At 39.0% G+C, this 18,709-nt stretch overlaps 1 protein-coding gene across 2 annotated transcripts in view; it reads left to right on the top strand.

Annotated features, from left to right (window-relative positions):
- The window catches only part of SORL1 (sortilin related receptor 1), a 161,515-nt gene that overhangs the window by 57,118 nt on the left and 85,688 nt on the right, over positions 1-18,709 (top strand). For both annotated transcript variants that reach the window (XM_019717776.2, XM_074321522.1), the window contains exons 9-12: positions 6,622-6,814; positions 9,157-9,274; positions 9,487-9,560; positions 17,919-18,007. In XM_019717776.2, coding sequence (XP_019573335.2) covers positions 6,622-6,814; positions 9,157-9,274; positions 9,487-9,560; positions 17,919-18,007 — 474 coding nt within the window. The remainder of the gene's footprint in view (positions 1-6,621; positions 6,815-9,156; positions 9,275-9,486; positions 9,561-17,918; positions 18,008-18,709) is intronic.

Below are 18,709 nucleotides of genomic sequence, written 5' to 3' on the forward strand. Positions count from 1 at the left end.
TTTACATTCCCATGACTATTTTGTAACAACCAATTTTTATGTCTTAATCCTTTCCCCCTTTTCACCCACTGTCTCCCAACCACCCCTCCCATCTGGCAACCATCAAAATGTTTTCTATATCTATGAGTTTGTTTATGTTTTGGTTATTTATTTTGTTCTTTAGATTCCACATATAAATGAAATTACATTGCATCTGTTTTTGTCTGACATGCTCCACTCAGCACAACATCCTCCAGGTCCATCCATGCCACCATAGATGGCAAGATCCCATTCCCTTCCCTGTCTGAGCAATATTTCATTGTCTCTATGTACCACCTCCTCTTTATCCACTCATCCATTGATGGACACCCAGGCTGCCTCCACATCTTGGCCATTGTAAACAATGCTGCAATGAAAATATGGATGTACATGTCCCCTTGAAGTGAAGTTTTGGGTTTCTTCGGATAAATACCTAGAAGTGGGATTACTGGGTCCTTCTTTGTCTCTTGTTATAACCTCTGTTTTAAAGTCCACTTTGTCTGGTGTAAGTATTGGTACCCCAGCTTTGTTTGTTTGTTTGTTTGTGTCCATTTTCATGAAGTATCTTTTTCCATCCCTTTATTTTCAATCTGAAGCGAGTATTTTGTGGCAGCATATGTGTAAGGGTCTTGTTTTCTTATGCACTCAGCCACCCTATCTTTTGACTGGAGTGTTTAATCCATTTACATTGAAAGTAACTGTTTTTTCTGTCTGACTTTTTCCGCTTAGCATTATACTCTCAAGATCCATCCATGTTGTCACAAATGTTCCTGTATCATCTTACCGCCAAATAGTATTCCATTGTGTATATATACGATATGTGGTATATAAACCAAAAACAACAAAAGAACAAGACAAAAAAATGAGAAAAAAACTCGTAGACACAGACAATAGTTTAGTGGTTACCAGAGGGTAAGGGGGGTGGGGGGTGGGAGATGAGGGTAAGGGGGATCAAATATATGGTGATGGAAGGAGAACTGACTCTGGGTGGTGAACACACAATGGGATTTATAGATGATGTAATACAGAATTGTACACCTGAAATCTATGTAATTTTACTAATAATTGTCACCCCAATAAATTTAAAAGAAAAAGAAAAAAAAGAAAGTAATTGTTGATAGATATGTAATTATTACCGTTTTTATTATTCATACTTTTGATATATTTTGTTTTTGTCTTAAAGAAATCCCTCTAACATTTCTTGTAATACTGGTTTGGTGTTGATGAATTCCTTTAGGTTTTTCTGGTCTGGAAAGCTCTTTATCTGTCCTTTGATTCTAAATAATGGCTTTGCTGGGTAGAGTAATCTTGGTTGTAGGTCCTTGCTTTGAATGCATCATGCCAATCTCTTTTGACCTGCAAAGTTTCTATTAAGAAATCAGCTGATAGCTGCCTTATAGGTAACTAACTGCTTTTCTCTTGCTGCTTTTAAGATTCTCTCTTTGTCTTTAATATTTGACATTTTAATTATGATGTATCTTGGTGTGGGCCTTTAGGGGTTCATCTTGTTTGGGACTCTCTGTGCTTTCTAGCCTTGTATGTCTATTTCCTTTGCCAGGTAGGGATGTTTTCAGTCATTATTTCTTCAGATGGGTTCTAAATCCATTTCTCTCTCTCTTTTCCTTCTGGCACCCCTGTGATGCGAATGTTGGTATGTTTGATGTTGTCCCAGAGGTCTCTTAAAGTACCCTCTTTTTTAAATTCTTTTTTCTTTTTCAATTGGGTGTTTTCTGCTACTTTGTTTTCCAAATCGCTGATTTGATTCTTTGCTTCATCTAACCTGCTGGTGATTCCTTCTAGTGCATTCTTCATTTCAGTTATTGCATTTTTCACTTCTGACTGGTTCTTTTCTATAGGTTCTACATCCTTTTTCATGCTTACTATCTCTTTGTTCAAGTTCTTACTAAGTTCCTCGATCATCCTTATAACCCTTGTTTTAAACTCTGTATCTGGTAGGTTGCTTGCCTCCATTTCATTTAGTTCTTTTTCTGAAACTTTGTTTTAGTCTTTCATTTGGGACACGTTTCTTTGTCTTCCCATTTTGGCTGCCTCCCTATTGTTGTTTCTATGCATTAGGAAGGTCTGTGATAGCTCCTGGTCTTAGTAGAGTGGCCTATGTAGTAGGTAGGTGTCCTGTGGGACCCAGTGGCGCAGTCTCTCTGGTCACCTGCACTGGGTGCTCCAGGTGTGTCCCTTTTGTGGGTGGTGTTGTACTTGAGCTTGGGTTGCTGTTGGCACATTAGTGAGAGGGATTTACCCTCAGGGTGACTGGTTGTGAGGATTGGCCGTGACTACAGTGGACAAGCTGTTGTTTAGGGGCTTACCCTATGGAGCAGAATTCAATTTAGCTGGGCTCTGTTGCCTGCCAAATCCACTCTTTTTGGTGTGTCATTTGTGGAGCTAATTGTGTGGTGCTCTGTTGTGGTCTGAAGCTGGCCACTGCGTATGTTGGTTCTGATGCTTTGTTAGGGGCTCCAGTGCAGGCCCAGGTCAGCCACTGCCTGTGCTCTGCCAAGGGCCACCTGGTAGGAGCTACAAAGTGATCTGTGGTTGGTAGCTACCTGTACTGGGCTTGGAGACGTCTGGGAGAGCCTGTGGTGTGTTCTGAGGCCAGTGTCAATAGTGATGGCCTTAGGGCCCCTTAATAAGAGGTACAGGGCACGCTGAAGCCAGCTACTGCTTGTTTGGTATTTATGGACCTTTGTGAGATTTTAGAAAAGTCCACAGCATGATCTTGTGAGGAAAAGCTGCTGAAAGAGGTTTGGGCTGGTGTACAAGTTGTGTGAGGTAGGGTTTCAGGGACTTACCTGGGTTTCTTAGCCAGGTTGATGGAGACTCAGATTTGGCGCCCACCTGTGCCTGCCGGCTGTGTTTGGGGAGGGCTCAACAAAGGAACTATAGTGCATGCCGTCACTTCAGTCCTAGAGAGGCCTTCTCTAGCCCTCACCATGAAGCCATATAATTCAGTTCGTCCCTGTACATCCCTGGCACTTTTTGAGCTGCTGTCTCTTCACTGGAGCCCAAGGTGAGTGCCTGTGAGCGAGTGAGTTTGTATGGAGGCCCTTTTAAGAAGAGGTCTGGATTTCCACCAGCCCTGTGTCTCACTCAGACAAGCCCTGCTGATTTTTAAAGTCTGATGTTGTGGGTACTCCTCTTCCTGGCACTGGAACCTTGCTCATCTTTGGGTGACCACTGCAGTTGAGATATCCCTTCTATTTCTTAATCACCACTTGTGGGTATGAGACCTGCCCATTCTGTGTCTCTGCCCCTCCTGCCAGTCTCACACATCAGGGCACCTACTAATGAAATGATTGCTTAACAAAGAGCAATGAAATAGCCTCTTTTGACATGGTATATGACATACCCAGTTACTTTCGTATTCATATTTTTCATGTTTTTCTCGTGGGTATCATTGCGACGTGGCTTCTTCTTATGTATGTCCTTAGTTATAGGAATTCTGTTCACCTAATTGCCAGGTCGTTCTCGATGGTTGTTTTATAATTTAGTTGTAATTTGGATGGTTGTGGGTGGAGGCAAGCACAGTGTTTACACACTCTGCCATCTTGAGTGGAAGTTCATCTTTACTTTTTCCCTGTAGTATAGACTGACAGGTTATTATTCCAAATGTTATAAACCATTCTGCCATGACTCGAATTCTGGTTGTCCTGGTTTGGTCAGTGGCAGTTCCTTTGGGCTGGTTCCTGTGGCTTCAAAAAAAAATTAGTTCATTGATATGAAATTTGCATAACTTAAACGTAACCATTTTAAAATGAACAATGCAGTGTAATTTACTCCATTCACAATGTTGTGTAACCACCAGCTTTACCTAATTCTAAAACATTTTGATTTCCACAAAAGAAAACCCCTTATCCATTAAGCAGTTTCTCCCCACTACCCCCTCTCTCAAGCCCCTGGTGGCCACCAATCTACTTTCTGTCTCTGTGGTTTTCCCTTTGCTAGATATTTCATATAAATGGAATCATACCACAATATATGACCTTTGTATCAGGCTTCTTTCACTTTGCACTGTATTTTCAAGGTTTATCCACATGTAGCATGTGTCAGTACTGCTTTTCTTTTTATGGGTGAGTGTTCTCCTTACTGTTTTTTATAATTAAAACTGTGAACCATTATCCCTCAGGCCTCTCTCTCACTGACTCTTTATTTTTTTACCTTGAGAGCGTCTGGCCATGGGATGGGTTAAGTCACAGTTTGACAGAGTTTCCTCATCTTCCACATTTGTCAGCTATTTAGGAGGAATATCTCTTGACAGGGCAGAGCAGAGCCAGAAGCTGCAGAGTCCAACTCCTCAGTTATACGATCATTCAGCCCCTCATACATATAGATGACCCTTCATGCAGGGCCAAAGGTCCCTGCTGCCCTGTCTGAGTGTACAACCCAGTTAGGAAATTGAAAATAGATTTATGTCAAGATTCATAAAACAACATCCTGCTCAGCCGTCTTATTTTTTCAGAGTTTATCTCAGGACTGGAGGTGTCCAGATGTGCTCATTTGAGTAACCTTTTGTCAGGTGCATCTCCATTGCAGCAAGATGGAACGGGATAAGGGTGAATTAACAGGTTACATGGGCAGGCCGGTTTTAAAAAAACAAAACCTTTGTGGCATTTGAAATGAGCTATTTTTTGAACTCAATAGAAAAGTATGGTACCCAGGAACTGGTTCTAATTTACTTAGAGAACTGGAGAAAGAATTCTTAACAGAGGGTGACCCTGGCCAAGTAGAAATCTTGTGGAAAGTAATGTCTAGATGGAGGAAGAGATGTAATGATGAGAGAGCTGTCAGGCCTGTTGGGGTATCCTGAGGAGGTTCTGTTCGATTGGCCGGGAATGGTCAGGAGGGCTCTGATTGTGCACTTAGGGTGGCCGGAGGACATGGTGAGCTGCCTGGCAAGGCTTGACCTGAGGGCACACTGGGAAGCAGAGGGAGAAGTGCTGTAGTGAAGGTCCGTGAGAGAAAATGGAAGAAAACAGACTCTCAGGAGAGTGCTTAGGGTGAGGCAAATTGTAGGGCCAAAGGCAGAGATGAGAGGGTGGGCTGGGAAGTGAAGGCAGAGGAGTGTGTGAGGTATAGAGGACAAGTTTCTGCTTGGAAGTAAAAGATAAAAAACTCTAGGAGAATGACCAGGGGAAAGAAACAGGGCTCACTGAAATGAAAGAAACTTAGGTCTCCCAAATGTATGAAACAAGCCAATAAATCTGAGGATGACAGACTTCACGATGATAGAATCACAAGCTGTACAGTTGACGTAAACATAACAGGGGGAATAGATCTTGGGCTGATGACAAAGGAAGTGAGTGAGAAATAACCAAAATAGTCTGAAGGAAACCACATGTCAGAATATTTGGTCTCAACTCTGGTATTTTATTTAGGATTGTGCTTGTCTCTCAGTCTGAAGTAGCTTTGTCAGTGCTTTGTGAGGACTGCTGCTTTTCTTTTTTTGTATCAGAGCTTGTGGTGTCCATCTGTCTGTCTGAGGGGGCAGAGCAGTTATCCAGCTCAAGATTTGTTATGGCGGGTAATGGAAAAAAACAGTTCTGTTTTTGTTTGTTTGTTTTTAACAAAGCCCAGTGGCTCACAATGCTCTAAATAAAGGGCACACTTCCAGTTTTAAAAGACGTGTGAACTATGGTTACCATTTATCAGAGATCTGTTGTATGTGTATGCCATGTGAGTGCAAAACTGCTTTGCAGTAAAATTTCATTATCCTAGCCTCGTAGTTAAGGACTGAAGGGATTTATTCTCTGCTTCACTGTTAATAAGCACAATCTCAAGCTTGCAGAGCTATTCTTGCTGTATGTACTGCTTCTCTGCAAAGGGTGTCTACTCTGCTTCTTGACAGAAACCCTACGGGCTTCTCTCTGATCAGGGTGTTAGATAATTTTTTGTAAGTACCTGGATAGTGGCTATTTAACCCTTAGCTATATTCCTATAGATGGGGTTAAATTGTATGCCCTGGCACTATTATTTGTGTCTGGCAAGTATGGCTTATTGTTTGCTGTTTGTCAAGACTCACTGGAGGATTTGGGGTCAATTTCGATAGTGAAGGAATAGAGGTGACTCTTCCATCAACTTTTGTCTGTTGTATTCAGCATTCTGAACCCCCTGAGTTATTGAAAAGATAAACATCTTGGCCCTCAAAGTTAAAAAAAAAAATCACTTTTTAAGAAAAGAGCAGATTATTCAGCTATAAAATTGAATGAAGTACTGTACATGCTACAACATGGATGAACCTTGAAAACATTATGCTAAGTGAAAGGAACCGTAAAAATGGCCACATATTGTATGATTCCATTTATATGAAGTATCCAGAATAGGCAAATCTACAGAGACAGAAAACTTATTAGCCAGGGCTGGGATGGGAAGGAGAAATGGGGAATGACTTCCGGTGGGTGCGGGGTTTCGTTTTGGGAGATGATAATGTTCTGGAACTAGATAGTGATGATGGTTGCACGACATTGTGAATGTACTTAATGCCACTGAATTGTGTGCTTTAGAATGGTTAAATTTTATGTTATTTACAATAAAAACATACCAAACAAATACCAATTCAGTTTCATAGCTGTTTATTTGCTCTTATTGTAGGTATTTTGCAAATGAACCATTTGCTGACTTCCACCGCGTGGAAGGGTTACAAGGAGTCTACATTGCTACTCTGATTAATGGTTCCATGAATGAGGAGAACATGAGATCAGTCATCACCTTTGACAAAGGGGGAACCTGGGAATTTCTTCAGGCTCCAGCCTTCACAGGATATGGAGAAAAAATCAGTTGTGAGGTATAGATGCTTTAATCTTCTTTGGGGTTTATCATAAACTTTTATCTGTAGTTCTACCCTTTCAGTTCCCAAACTCTGTACCAAGGCACATAAGGGTGCCAATAGTGAACTCACAGGGGCACCATGGACATTTTACATTTTTGAGGGAAACACTCTGATACTTAGCATATGTTGGTCACCATGTGAATTATTATCTTGAATTAGTTTGCAGTTCCAACATTAGCTCATGCCGTATTTCTTTTGATGACATATCTTTGTGAGGCTGAATTTTCAGCAGTTGATGTGCTAGAAAGCAAGTGAGAACATGAGAGTGGAAGAGGAAATGACAATGCTGGTGTCTAACATGATTCCAAAGTTTTGTAGTGCCCAACAGGTGCACACATCCAATTATTAAGTCACTGGTTATTTAAGAATGACATAAAATTTTTGTTTGATATATATATATATATATATATATATATATATATATATATATATATATATATATATATATATATATATATATATATATATATAAATGAAACTTATTTCAAGTTACTACAAAGTTATTAGGACATGTATATTTATTGGTACTTCTTTTGGCTTGAAGCTGCCATAAAATTACTGAGACACCATTTGTGCTGTGAACCGAGAAAATTTGAGAACCTCTCCCATAAGTTATTTCTGTAGAATTTCTTTTAAAATTCCTCTCTGAATATAATTTAGGATTTTAACAACTCTCCCTATATGTGGCTTCATCTGAAAAACTAAGAACACTGAAATGTGTTATTTGGTCCCAGTAAGTGCCCACCTTAAGTGTACCTAAGCAGCTCCTTTCTTTTCCCTCAGAACAGTCTAGGCATTGTGGTCCCTGGTTTTATATTGTACACTGCAACTCCATTTTCATTTCGCCTAAGGGATCTAGGCTGTATAAAGTAGGTGAGTGGAAGGAACTCCGAGAAAAAAAGCAAGTAGTACTGATTGTTGGAGAAATTGTAATATTTTAGTGAGACAATTACCCTGTCTTCCAGATTATTGAATTTTGTTTGTCCATGGTTAAATATGTTGACCTATGTGCTGTGTCTGTGGCCCTTGGGAAAAGTGTTTTGCATACTCTTGCTCTAGAGTGTACTTGTTGATTTCTCTTCCGATTTGGCACCAGGTCTCAACTTAACACATCAAATCTAACTTTGGAAAGGCAGGATATAAGTAAATATGGACCAATACCTAGGTGTTTCTCATTTACTCAGTAGTGTCTATTAGATCGTGCAAGCTCTGCATGAGCCTGGTGTGGATGGGGGTGGGGTGTTTTTCAGCATACAGTAGGGGTCCAAGACCTGGTTAAATAGAATGAATGGTATTGTTAAAATTCAGCTTATTATTTCACTGATTGATCAGTTTATTTATGAACTGTAGAACAGTTAATCAGCTTTTAGCTTCTACTTCTGATTTTAGGTGGTGCAAGAAAAGGAGAAAAGTTGAAAAGGTTGGCAGATATTTCTTTGAGACACAACCCAATTTGCCCTAGTTTTCATTTGCCAAACTGTGATGCTAGCAAGATGGATTTTGTTACTGATACTTTGTTATAAAAAATAGGTCTGTCTAGCAAACCATACCATAGTTTTTACCTGTACCATAAGCACACACAGAGTTATCCTGTCCAGAACACATTTGATAATCACTTTCTGGCAAAGAGAATCAGGCATGACCATTTAGCAAAAGGCCTTGTTTGCAAAGCTATGAAAATCTGAACATATGTGATGGAGGCCAGTTTGAATAACTTGAAGTCTTGCCGGGAACACCTGTACACTTTGTACAAATGCAGCCTACTTAAAAAAATTTAATGTGGGTCTTTTGGTGTTTATATCTCATATGTTGTACATCTGGTAGCTTATCAGTGAGACTTTATGACTTATGATTCTTGGTTTTTCATCTGACAGAATTGCTTACATCATATTTGAAATATATCTTCACTGACTTAGAAAGTAACTACCGTGAAATCATTTCATTTCTCTTTAGTTTCAAGTCACATGAGAGACTCTCTAGGTAATATGGAGAGAGTGATAGCTTTTCTATGCACTCGAATTGGCACTGATTTCTCGTTGCTATTTCTCTGAGATTCTGAGGAGGAATTTTTTATTAGCATTCTCTTTTCTTCAGTGAGAGGCATTCACATGGTTTAGATGATCGTGTCCATCTGGGGAGGTGTGGGGACAGGCGGGCTGTGACTCCGGTTGCCTTTGGGCCAGATGTCCTTCCTCTGTGTCTAGCTGCAATGTCTGCACACAGGCCTCAGTGTTTAGAAGGAGATCGAGGCATCACATCAGTTTCTGACAGTGCCTGGAACTTGTTGTGTTTCCTAGCTGTCCCAGGGCTGTTCCCTTCACCTGGCCCAGCGGCTCAGTCAGCTGCTCAACCTCCAGCTCCGGAGGATGCCCATCCTATCCAAGGAGTCAGCTCCTGGTCTCATCATCGCCACCGGTAAGTTTGCTTTGCCTGTGCTCACTTACTGGTGAAGCCGTTTGGTTATGTGCAGCCAAATGCACAGTGACCACTGACATCTGCTGCAGTAACTGCTGTCCGTGGTTTTGAGACATTCCTTGTTGCTAGATGCTACTCAGAATTTCTGGGTGGGCAAGGTGGTTATCTGATATATTCCTGAATCAAAAATAATTATTCCTCTTGCATTTTAGGTTCAGTGGGAAAGAATTTAGCGAGCAAGATGAACGTGTACATCTCTAGCAGTGCCGGAGCCCGATGGCGAGAGGTCAGGGCCCCACCTTGGTTCTTGTTTGTATGAGAGCGCGGACTGAACTTAGACATTTCAGGGACACATGTGGCCCATGATGGAGGCTACTGGTGCCAACTGTGACTATAAAATAAAGACAGGTATCCGGAACCACACACGAGAGTCAGCTGATGCAGGCTTGTGATTTTGCCAAAATACTACTTTGAATAGAAAACAGACCTTTCAAAAAACTTTTGACTAAATGTTCCAAGATTATAAGTTCGATGAGGACAAGGCAATGTCTGTTCTGTTCACTTCTTTGCCCCTGGGACCTAGCAGTGTCTGGCATGGAGTGGGTGCTACGTAAATATTTGCTGAATCTATTAGCTAATGACAGTGTGGTTGTAGTGGTTTCAGGCCTGACCTTGGTTATTTATTTATGTTGGTGTATTTACTGAAGTTGAAGTCAAGCCTCTCATAACTGGTTGTTACGTACTTTCATCTCATTCTGTGCCATGGAAGAAGACTGCTTTTGCCTTAAGGTGTATAACTAATTCGGATCCTTAGGCACTGATTATAGCAATTCTGAAGGCGGAGGTCGTTCGCTTGTCCTGAAATGCTAATATAGCCTTGGAAATTAGGAAATTTCCAAACTTGTAAAACAAACAAACAAAAAAGTTTTTCACCAGTCTCCCAAGACTTATTAAGGCCAAGGGAAGTGCCTCTGGTCTCATTCTGTAGGGGTTGCTTTCAGAGGTGCTCTGCTGCATGGCAGGGAGCCACCAGGAGAACTCCATAGAAGGTTCCACAAGAGTACCTCTGCAGGCTGAACGTGAAGTCAGGAAGGTTGCGGAGTTCACAGAAGAGCTGGCAGAGAGTTCTCCTCCTCACGGTGATTCTTGTTGGGAAAGCATTGTGTGCACTTTCATATTGAAACACATCATTTGTAAAGCTGTAATAAAACCCAGTCTTTGTGTGGCTTTTTGCAGTTACAGAGACCTGTCACATACTTTATCTCATTTGAGATAGGGCTTACCATACCTCTAGCTGAGAGATCTGGGACTCTGAGCTGCCTCGTGTGTGTGCGCGCGCGCGCACGCGTGCGCCAATTAAGGGCTCTCCGATATGGTAGAGAATATAAGTGCTTATTCAGATGAAGGAGGTTAAGGCCAGAATGTCAAAAAGTGTGAACAGTTTGGAATTTTCAGGGCATCCTTGTCCTGCTCCCATGGGAAAGATGGAGCAGCTGTTTTCCTCTTCCTTGGAGCCAGACATTCCTATTGAAATTGGGTGTTGTGTCCTCTGCTGATAGGCTTGTGGTTTGTTTGTACCATCTGATGTTGATGTGATCGGTGCTTTGAACATCTGCAAGTGATTTCCTTCTGGACAGAAAGCAGTGTCTTGTTCCTCCTCCAGCGAAGTGGCATCATCTGGCTGATAACTGGGGCAGCTGTCAGTGCCTCCTGCCAGGAGAGCTTAACGCCTGCCAAGGAGCAGCCATTGCAGAAGGGACGTTATTTTTGGAAGGAGCAGAAAACTAACTAGGGGATGAAAAATTTGAGACTGTCTATATGAGTGGGCATCTGAGTCCCCATTGGCAGCCTTTACTTTAGAGGGGCAGTCTCGGATGTGTGAGCGGATTAGGTGGTGGCTGGGGAAGAGGAAATAGGATGTAGTGGACAGAATGCTGCCTAGTAAACTGGTCCTATAAATTCTTGTTCCTTTTCTGCTACTAATTGTGCAAATTCTTCGATCCTCAGAGTTCCCTTTTTATGCTTTTTTCTTTAGCAACTTTATTAAGGCATGTGGAATTATGGTAAACTGCACATATTTGAAGTGTAGTTTGGTCATTGATCACCATCACTACACCATCACCAACATCACAATTAGGACAACAAACATCTCTGTCACCTTTCAAAGTATCTTTGTCCCCCTTTGTAAACCATCCTTCTCTTTACCTTTGGCTCTGCCAGATTATTAGTTAGCATTTTCTAGAATTCTGTATAAGTGGACTCATACCGTATGCAAACCTTTTGTCTGGCTTCTGTCACTAACGCTGATTTTGAGGTCCATTCATGTTGTTCAATGGTTCTTTCCTTTTTTATTATTGATTAGTATCCCATTATAGGCTTATTCCACAATTTGTTTATTTATCTGTTCATTGGCTATTCTAGGTTCTTTATATTGCCATATACATTTTAGAATCAGCTTGTCAATTTCTACAAAATCTGTTGACAATTTGATTGGGATTGCTTTGAATTTATAGATTAATTTGGGGAAAATCGACATCTTAACACTACTGAGTCTTGTGATCCGTGAATGTAGTGTATTTCTCCATTTCTTTAAAAAATTTCTCTTAACCAATATTTATACTTTTCAATGTGGAGGTCTTATGTATCTTTTGTTAGCTTTATTCCTAGGTATATTTTATTTTTAGATATTACTGTAAATGAGATTTTCTTTTAAGGGAATTTGTCAGTTTTTGCTATAGTATATAAGAGTACAGTTGAGTTTTATATATTAATCTTGTATTCTGCAACCTTGCTAAAATAATTCATTAGCATTAGTAATTATTTTGTAGAGTCTATATAAGCAACCATTATCATCTGCAAGTAGGGACAATTTTATTTCTTCCTTTATGATCGTTATACCTTTTATTTCTCTCTGTCTTCTCTTTTCTTCCTTTTTTAATATGTAATAATATGGTAACATGTAATATGGTGTATTATATTAAAGAAAAAGTCTGTTTCTTTACTTTCAGAACACTTCTGACACCAAATCTGTAGATATTTTTCCCTCATATTAAGCAATTCTCCAATTCTTCTGACACCAACTGGATGTCCTACATTTCAGTCATGACACTAACTAGCTGGAGTTAGTTAGCACAGACTCCACAGATTAAGGGCTCAGTTTCAAAGAGTGCCCCTTCTCCCTCACCTTCAGACTCAAATTGCAAGTCCCACGTTGTTACCTGCACTTCTTACTGACTGACTATAAATTGAGCGTTCACATAATCCCCTCCTCGGGTTCAGTAATTTGCTAGAACAGTTTGTAGAACTCAGGAAAACTATAAAGGGTATTAAAAGGATACAGATGAGCAGCTAGATGAAGAGGTATATAGGGCAAGGTCCAGAAGCGTAGGAGCTTGTCTCCATGGAGTTGGGGTGTGTTACCCTTTCAACATGAGGGTGTACTCACCAACCCAGAAACTCCCCAAATCCTCGGGTTGAAGTTTTTTTCTTCTTATTTTTATTTTTTGCTGGAGGCTTCATCATATAGGCATGATTGACTATTAAGTCCATTTCCAGCCCCTCTGTGGAGGATAGGGGCAGGGCTGAAAGTTTCAAGCTTCTAATCATGGTTAGGCTTTCTGATGACCAGCCCAATAAGAGTTACCTCATTAGAACAAAAGGCTTTCCTATGACCCAGGAAATTCCAAGGGTTATGGGCACTCAGTGTAAGACACTCCTCCCATCACTCAGGAAATTACAGGGGTTTTAGGAGCTCTGTGTCAGGAGCTGGGGTCAGAGACCAGATATGACAACAAAGGATGCTTCTGTCGCTCTTATCACTTGGGAAATTGTAGTGGTTTTAGGAGCTCTGGTCAGGAGCCAGGGATAAACACCAAAATATATATTTCTTTTTATATCACAATATCATATATGTGTAATATGTTATATTATTTAATTCATGAATATTAAGCTAACCTTGAATTACTGTGATAAACTGTACTTAGTTATGATGTATTATTCCTTTTATGTAGGTTAGGTTTGATTTGCTAATAATTCTGTTAAAGATTTTGGCATTATTCATGAGACACTGGTATTGTTTTTTGTTTTTGTTTTTTTGTAATGTCTTTTTCAAGTTTTGATGTTAAGGTTAGGCTGTCATAAAAGTTGAGCACTTCTGTTTTCTGACAAAGTTTGTGTAAGAGTGGTGTTATTTTTTTGTACCTGGGTAGTAATTCATCAGTGAAACTATCTAGACCTGGAGCTTTCTTCTTGGGAATGCTTTGATTAGAAATTTAATTTCTCTAGTAGAGAGAGAAATATTTGGATTTTTTACTACTTGTGTCAGTTTTGGTGAGTTGCATATTTTAAAAAGCCTTGTCCTTTTATCTAAGTAACTGAATTTGTTGCCTTAAAGTTACTCAAGGTATTTCTTCTTCCTCTTTTTTTTTAATGTCTGTAGGATCTGTGGTGAGAATTTGTTTTTATTCCTGATATTGGTGATTGGTGTTTTTCCTTTATTTTTCCTGATTTAGTTAGTGGTTTATTAATATCATTGATCTTTGCAAAGAACTTACTTTTTACTTTAATTTTCTCTATTGTCTGTTTTCTACTTTGTTGATTTCTGCTCTTCAGTATTATCCTTTCCCTATTTACTTGGATTTACTTTTCTTTTTGTAACTTGTTATGGCATAATTTTAGGTAGTTGATTTTAGATCTTGTTTTCTATACGTTCATTTTAAAGCTGTAAGTTTTCCTTTAAATACTGCTCTAGTGATACGCCACAAATTTAGATATATTATTACTGCCATTCAAGTTGGAATATTTTCTCATGTCCCCTTTTAAAAATCAGGATGTGATTCACATACTAAAATTCGCCATTTTAAAGTGTACAGTTCAGTGGTTTTTAGTATATTTACAAGTGATGTGATATGCAACCATTACCACTCTCTAATTCCAGGATATTTTTATCACTTCATACTGTTCCTTTGCTTTTTGTCTTTGACTGATAAGTTATTTAGGAAAGGGTGGTTTAGTTTTCAGATATTTGAAATTTTCATAGATATCTTATTGATTTCTAATTTAATTTCCTTGTAGGCAGAAAATACACTATGTGTGATCTCAGTCCCTTTACATTTATTGGGACTTGCTTTGCGATCCAGTATGTGGTCTGTCTTGGTGAATATATCATATGCATTAGAAAGAATGTGTAGTCTGCAGTTGTTGGAGGTAGTGTTCCATAGATGCAACTTATATGGAGTTGGTTGATACTTTGTTGCTCAGATCTTCCATGTTCTTATTGCCAATTTTTTTTTTTTTGGTCTACTTCTGTAAATTGCTGAGAGAAGGGTGGGAAAATCTCAAACTATGATTGTGGAATTGTCTGCTTTTTCTTTTTAGTCCTGTCAATTTTTGCTTTATATATTTAGAGGCTCTGTTATTAAGTGCATGCACATTTATCATGATTTTCTTTTCTGATTAACTATTCCTTTTATCATTATGAAATATTCTTCTTTATCTATGGTGATACCCGTTTTCTTGAGGTCTGTTTTATCTGATTTTGAAATAGTCCCTCCAGCCTTCTTATGTTTACTGCTTGGATAGTATATGTTTTACCATCCATTTACTTTGTACCATTCTTTGTCTTTATATTTGAAGTGTCTCTCATAGGCAGCGTATAGTAGGGTCTTGCTTTTTTATTCATATTGCCAAGCTCTACTTTTTAACTGAAACACTTAGACCATTAACATTTAATATAATTATTGTTATGGTTGGATTTAGGTCTAATATTTATTTATACATAATCTTTCATGGTCTTTTTTGAATTAATATTGCACTTAACATAATATTACACTTAACATACATTTTTGAAACCTTGCAGCCATATAAGTCCCTTTTCTCTCCCCCTGACCTTTTTGTTATTGTTGTTCTATGTGTCATGTCAGCATACATCGAAAAACCTACAAGACAATGTTTTTCCTTTTGCTTTAAATCATATCAATTTTAAACAACTTAGGAGAAGAAAAGCAGTATATTTTGTTTACCTAGGTATTTACCATCTCTCTTGTTCTTTCATTCTTGCAGATCTGTGTTTCCCCCTGGTAAGTTTCTCTACATCCTGAAGAAATTCCTTTAGCATTTCTTATGGAGCAGATCTACTAACTATGCATTCTCTTGGTTTTCCTTTGTTTGAGAATCCCTTTATTTCACCTTCATTCCTGAAGGATATTTTTGTTTGAGATAGAATTCTGGGTAGATAGTAATGTTCATTCAGTACTTTAAAGATGTGCTGCTATATTCTTTCTTCCCTGGTTTCCAATGAGGAATCTGTAGTCATTTCACTTTCACTTTCCTGTATTTAATTTGTCAGTTTTCTTTAGATGCTTCAAGATTTTCCCCCTTTATTTTTGGTTTTCCCTTATCAGCAGTTTTGTTATGATGTCTCTAGGTGTGGTTTTCTTTGTGTTTATCCTTTTTGGGGATACTGATCTTTTTTGGGGGTGGGAACACTGATCTTGAATCTATAAATTTATGTTTTTCACCCAATTTAGGAATTTTTCAGCTGTTCTTTTTTTTGCTCCATTCCCTTTCCCTGGTTTATCTTGGACTCCAGTTACATGTTAGACCTTTTATTATTGTCCGTCAGATTTTTGGTGCTCTTTTTTTTAAAATCTTTTTTTCTGTATTTTCTTTAGAAGGGATAATTTCTACTGTTCTATATTTATCTATATAATTCCTTTGTCATTTCTATTCTGTTGTTGAGCCCATTAGTGAATTTATTTCAGATATTATATTTTTCTGTTTAAAATTCTTTTCTTTTGGTCCTTTTCTTTTTTAAATAGTTTCCACTTCTCTGGGAAGAGATCTTATGCTTTGTTTATTTCAAATGTATTTTCTTTTACCTCATGGAACACAGTTATGATTACTATTTTAAAGTCTTTGGTAATTCCAACATTTGAATCATCTTGGGAATGGTACCTGTCTTTTCCCTTGAGAATTGGACACAGTCTACTGATACGTTCGCATATTTTGGATTGTATCCTAGACAATGAATGAAATGCATACAATGAAATCTTCTGGATGATGTGGATATTTTGTTTTAGCAAGTAATGAACCTGTTTAGACTCAGACCATAAGTCCTGCCTTGAATTCTGTGGGTGGTAGTTGAAATCTCAATTCAGTTCACTAAGTCTTTGCTATGATGATTTGAGTCTATTCCACACATGCATAGTTTAAGGGTCAGGCTGAGACTTATGTGACTTCATATATAGAATTAGAGGATTTACTTCTTTGATACTCTCTCCTCTAGGATTCCACCCACGTTCTCCTTGGCCTGTAGGGGTTTCTTTTCTTGGTTCCTTAGGGAGAAACAGTTTGTTTTGAAGTTTTAGCTGTCTGGCTGGAACTGAGGTGTTCCACAACTGGGGCTTTCCCTGGGGCAAAGCCATACCAGGAAACCCCAACTGCGTGGGTAGCTTCTCTAGGTTTTAAATTACCTCCACAGGTTACTTTATTTTGTATACTTTCCTGCATCCTCAGGTATTTTGTATTTTGTCCAAAGTTTTTAGTTGTAATCAGCAGGAAGGATGGGCTTATACCACCGTAGTAGAACTGGAACTCTAGTTTTTAATCGCTTTTTGGTGAGAGATCTGGGTTTGACTCCTACATCTGCAGTCTGCCACTTTAATAGCAGCTCTAGTTTCTTCATTTGGGGAAGGAAAAACTTGGGATGTGAGAACTAGCTCTGCCCATCTCCAGGGTTGTGTGGAGCCTATGAGATACTGGGTGTGAATGTGCTCTGGAAACTGAAAAGTTGTATTCAAGGGGTTGGCATCAAGGGGTGTGTGTGTGTGTGTGTGTGTGTATGTGTGTATATTGTGTGTATGTGTGTGTATGTGTGTGTGTGTATGTGTGTGTATGTGTGTGTGTGTATTGTGTGTGTATGTGTGTGTATTGTGTGTATTGTATGTGTATGTGTGTATGTGTGTATGTGTGTGTATCGTGTGTGTATGTGTGTATTGTGTGTATGTGTGTGTTGTGTGTGTATTGTATGTGTATGTGTGTACGTGTGTGTATTGTGTATGTGTGTGTATGTGTGTATGTGTGTATTGTGTGTATATGTGTGTGTAGGTGTGTGTATTGTGTGTGTAGGTGTGTGTATGTGTGTGTATTGTATGTGTATGTGTGTATGTGTGTGTATGTGTGTGTATTGTGTGTGCGTGTGTGTATGTGTGTGTGTGTGTATGTGTGTATGTATGTATTGTGTATGTGTGTGTAGGTGTGTGTATTGTGTGTGTATGTGTGTGTATGTGTGTGCGTGTGTGTATGTGTGTATTGTGTATGTGTGTGTACGTGTGTGTATTGTATGTGTATGTGTGTTTGTGTGTGTTGTGTGTGTATGTGTGTGCATTGTGTGTATGTGTGTGTATGTATATGTGTGTATGTGTATTGTGTGTGTATGTGTGTATGTGTGTGTATGTGTACGTGTGTGTATGTGTATGTATGTGTGTGTATGTGTATGTGTGTATGTGTGTACGTGTGTACGTGTGTGTATGTATGTGTGTGTGCATGTGTGTGCATGTGTGTATGTGTGAGTGTATGTGGTGTTCATGGTTTCTACCTAGTCACCTCCACAACAGTGGCATCAGCATTGGCTTTTCCTTTTCAGGCACTTCCTGGACCTCACTACTATACTTGGGGAGATCATGGCGGCATCATCATGGCTATTGCCCAGGGCGTGGAAACCAATGAGTTGAAGTAAGTGTCTCTGATGAAGCCTTTTCTTTTAACATAGCACTGTTCTCCCAGAAATTTAAGTCTGATTATAAACTGGGTTATCTCTCTACAGCACTAGATTGTTAACAGTACAATTTGTGACATCAAGAAATCACTTAAATTTTGCTTATCTATAAAATGGGAATGATTAGCTTCCCTTCCTATCTCCAAGGGGTTCCATGAGGAATAAATTAAATAATTTTATCAATATGAAACAGTACAACTCTATATAAATATAATCATGACTAAAACATTAACTAGACATTGTTTAAATTGTCTTTCATTGCTTTGTTTGAGACACATACAGATATTTACTCATAGAATGAGTAACAGTAAGTAATGATAATACATGAGTAATAATTTCAGAATGCATACACCTTGAGAACCAATTGACTTTTGCTGTGATACATTTGGTTTTGGAGGTTCTTAACAAATAGACCTGGAAGGGACGTTTGGGGTTAGCCACTTCATTTTACAGATGAGCAAACTGAGGCTCAGCAAGGTAAAGTAGCTTGCACAAAGTCTCGCCATTTGTTAGTGACAGGTGAAGGCTAGCACTCAGGTTTTTAAATTATATTCTGTACTCTTTGCAGTATATTGTTCTGAAAAGCAAAAATGTAAAGAGTTTGTAACCTCTGCCTCCTGAAGTCTGATTTTATCAGAATCAGTCCTTTGATTACTTTT

Source organism: Rhinolophus sinicus, linkage group LG16 (genome assembly GCF_036562045.2).
Source record: "Rhinolophus sinicus isolate RSC01 linkage group LG16, ASM3656204v1, whole genome shotgun sequence".
Classification (NCBI taxonomy): Eukaryota; Metazoa; Chordata; class Mammalia; order Chiroptera; family Rhinolophidae; genus Rhinolophus; species Rhinolophus sinicus.